The 2268-nt window shown below is 50.2% G+C and overlaps 1 protein-coding gene across 3 annotated transcripts in view; it reads right to left on the bottom strand.

The window, feature by feature from the left end:
• Positions 1-552: 552 nt before the first annotated feature.
• SLC35B3 (solute carrier family 35 (adenosine 3'-phospho 5'-phosphosulfate transporter), member B3) overlaps positions 553-2268 on the bottom strand; it is a 25473-nt gene continuing 23757 nt past the window's right edge. For all 3 annotated transcript variants that reach the window (XM_015422463.1, XM_015422465.1, XM_015422464.1), the window contains exon 10: positions 553-1164. In XM_015422463.1, coding sequence (XP_015277949.1) covers positions 1014-1164 — 151 coding nt within the window. In that variant the 3' untranslated portion in view covers positions 553-1013. The remainder of the gene's footprint in view (positions 1165-2268) is intronic.

Raw genomic sequence — 2268 nt, 5'->3', positions numbered from 1 at the left:
CTCTTTCCCCCCCCCTCACCGGCTCCGAGGCGAGGCTACACGCGGCGTGGAGCCGCCGGGCCTCGCGACTCTCTCTCTCCACCCCCCAGGCTCCGAACCGAGGGCCGATCGGCCCTCGCCGTTCTGCCCCCCCTCCCTGCTCACCGCTTCCCTCCCAAGCGGCGGCGGCAGTCGCAGAGCGTTCCCTGCGCATGCGCAGGGGACGCTCTGTGAGTTTCGGGGGGATTTAAACATCCCCCCGATTTTTTTTCAACATTTAGGATTTTTGTGCACACGTGGGGACTGCCCCACGTGTGCACAAACCTCTCCCTGCCCCCCAAGTGCCCCCGAAGTGCGGATTTAGATATCCGCACAGACGGGGCCACTTCACTATTAGATATATAGATGGGGGAAATGTGTGCACGGAAGGATTTTCTCCCCATTTGTCTCAAAGCTGTCCTCTTTTAAGGTAAGATTTCCATTATATTCTTTCAACAACTCAAACAAAAGCCTAAAAAAAACCCCAAAACCTGGACAGACTTAAAAAAATTTATTGAAAAAGAAAAGGGATGGCATGATAATCTAAACCGTGCAGGTTTAAATGTTCAGTTTAGTCAATTGGGTTCTCACCAGCTTCCATCAAGTGTCAAATACATTACTTTTAAATAAATCAAGCCAACAATAAAACACAAAGACCCACTGATTTCAACATCATCATCTTTGATATGATTGAAATGCCCGAGTTAATCACACATATGCCCTTCCCTCTGCACCCAACTGGGAGTGAAGATATCGACAGTCACCAAGAGCTACTGTCCTTCATAGTCTAATGGCGTTTCCCCAGGACAGGAAGAGGTCCAAGAGTTCCGAAGAGACACCCATCATGGATGTGTTCACTTCTGGCCATCCACAAGCGGACAGAAGGCCGTCAGCTCCTTTGGTCTTAGAATCATTCCCTTTGGAAAATGAATCAGCCAGATTGTGGCAAGGTAATAACAGAAGTTAATGTGCAACACATGGCCCAAGTCACTGTTCTACACAGTCTGGGACAACGTCCTTGTCTTTCGTTCTTCAGCAGATTTATTCCAGACCCTGCATATAGATGGCAGTCTGATTTTATCCATATTCTTGCTGTAAACATTGAGAAATATACCCAGGACAACTAATAAACCCGACCACACATACCTAAAAAAAGGGGAGGAGAAAACAAAGCATCATATAAACAATCACATTATGTTTCTCTACTTTACACTAAGGTGTCTTGGGGAAAGCAAAACTGTAGCCTCAGGACTAAACTAGGACTTTTTAAAAGCAGTATACAGTAAAATAATTATCTTACATAATTATTCATTTACTAGCAGTAAAGCCCGTTGTGAAAGCAATACAACGAGATCTAGAAAGAGACTCTGGGGCAGTGCTCTGGCTTTGGGCAAACAGTGTCAATTTGCTGTGGTGACCTCAGCAGGGTATAATGACAGAGTCCACTGTTTTCTCCAGAGGAACTGATCTCTGCTACCTGAAGAGCAGTTGTAATTGTGAGTAATCTGTAGCCCTCACCTGGAGATTGGCAACAATTGTTACCCAGGACAAAATGGCTGGTTTGGAGGGTGGAGTCTATGGCATTCTACCTGTCTGAGGTCCCACCCCTCTGCAAACCCCACCCTCTCCAGGCTCCACCCCTCAAATCCCCAGGAATTTGTCAGCATGTAGTTGGCAACCCCATCTCCTTCCCAGCTAGCCACCAACCTACCATTATCTGCCCCTTTGACTTCAGCTGACTTCTGCCCTCCCTTCTGCAGAGCAGTTGTAATACTGAGTGCTCTCCAGCCCTCACCTGGAGATTGGCAACAATGGTTCCCTATGTGGGACTGACTGGTTTGGAGGGTGGAGTCTATGGCAGTGTACCTGTCTGAGGTCCCACCCCTCCTCAAACCTCACCCTCTTCAGGCTCCATCCCTCAAGTCTCCAGGAATTTCCCATCTGGAGTTGGCAACCCTATCAGGACTGGCCCCAATGTGTTTTCTCCCAAAGGCCAAAGTAGGTGACAGGACCAAGCTTAGTTGCCTACCAACAGGCACTGAGGGGAATGTAGGGTTGCCAGCTCTAAGGAGGGAAATACCTGGAGGTTTGGGGGGTGGATTCTGTAGAGGGCCGGGCGACGGAGGCATCGGCCTTCTGTCGCCCGCCTTGCCCCCCCAATCTCGGCCCGGGCACCCGCGGCTCCCACCAGCGGCCGCCCGACTCCAGACTCCCCCGCGGCCACTCCAGCCAGGCGACGGAGGCATCGGC

This window comes from Gekko japonicus, unplaced genomic scaffold (assembly GCF_001447785.1).
Source record: "Gekko japonicus isolate JY-2015 unplaced genomic scaffold, Gekko_japonicus_V1.1 scaffold1217, whole genome shotgun sequence".
Taxonomy (NCBI): domain Eukaryota; kingdom Metazoa; phylum Chordata; class Lepidosauria; order Squamata; family Gekkonidae; genus Gekko; species Gekko japonicus.
Note: the sequence above shows the minus strand (reverse complement) of the source record. Positions and strands in the feature narration are given on the sequence as shown.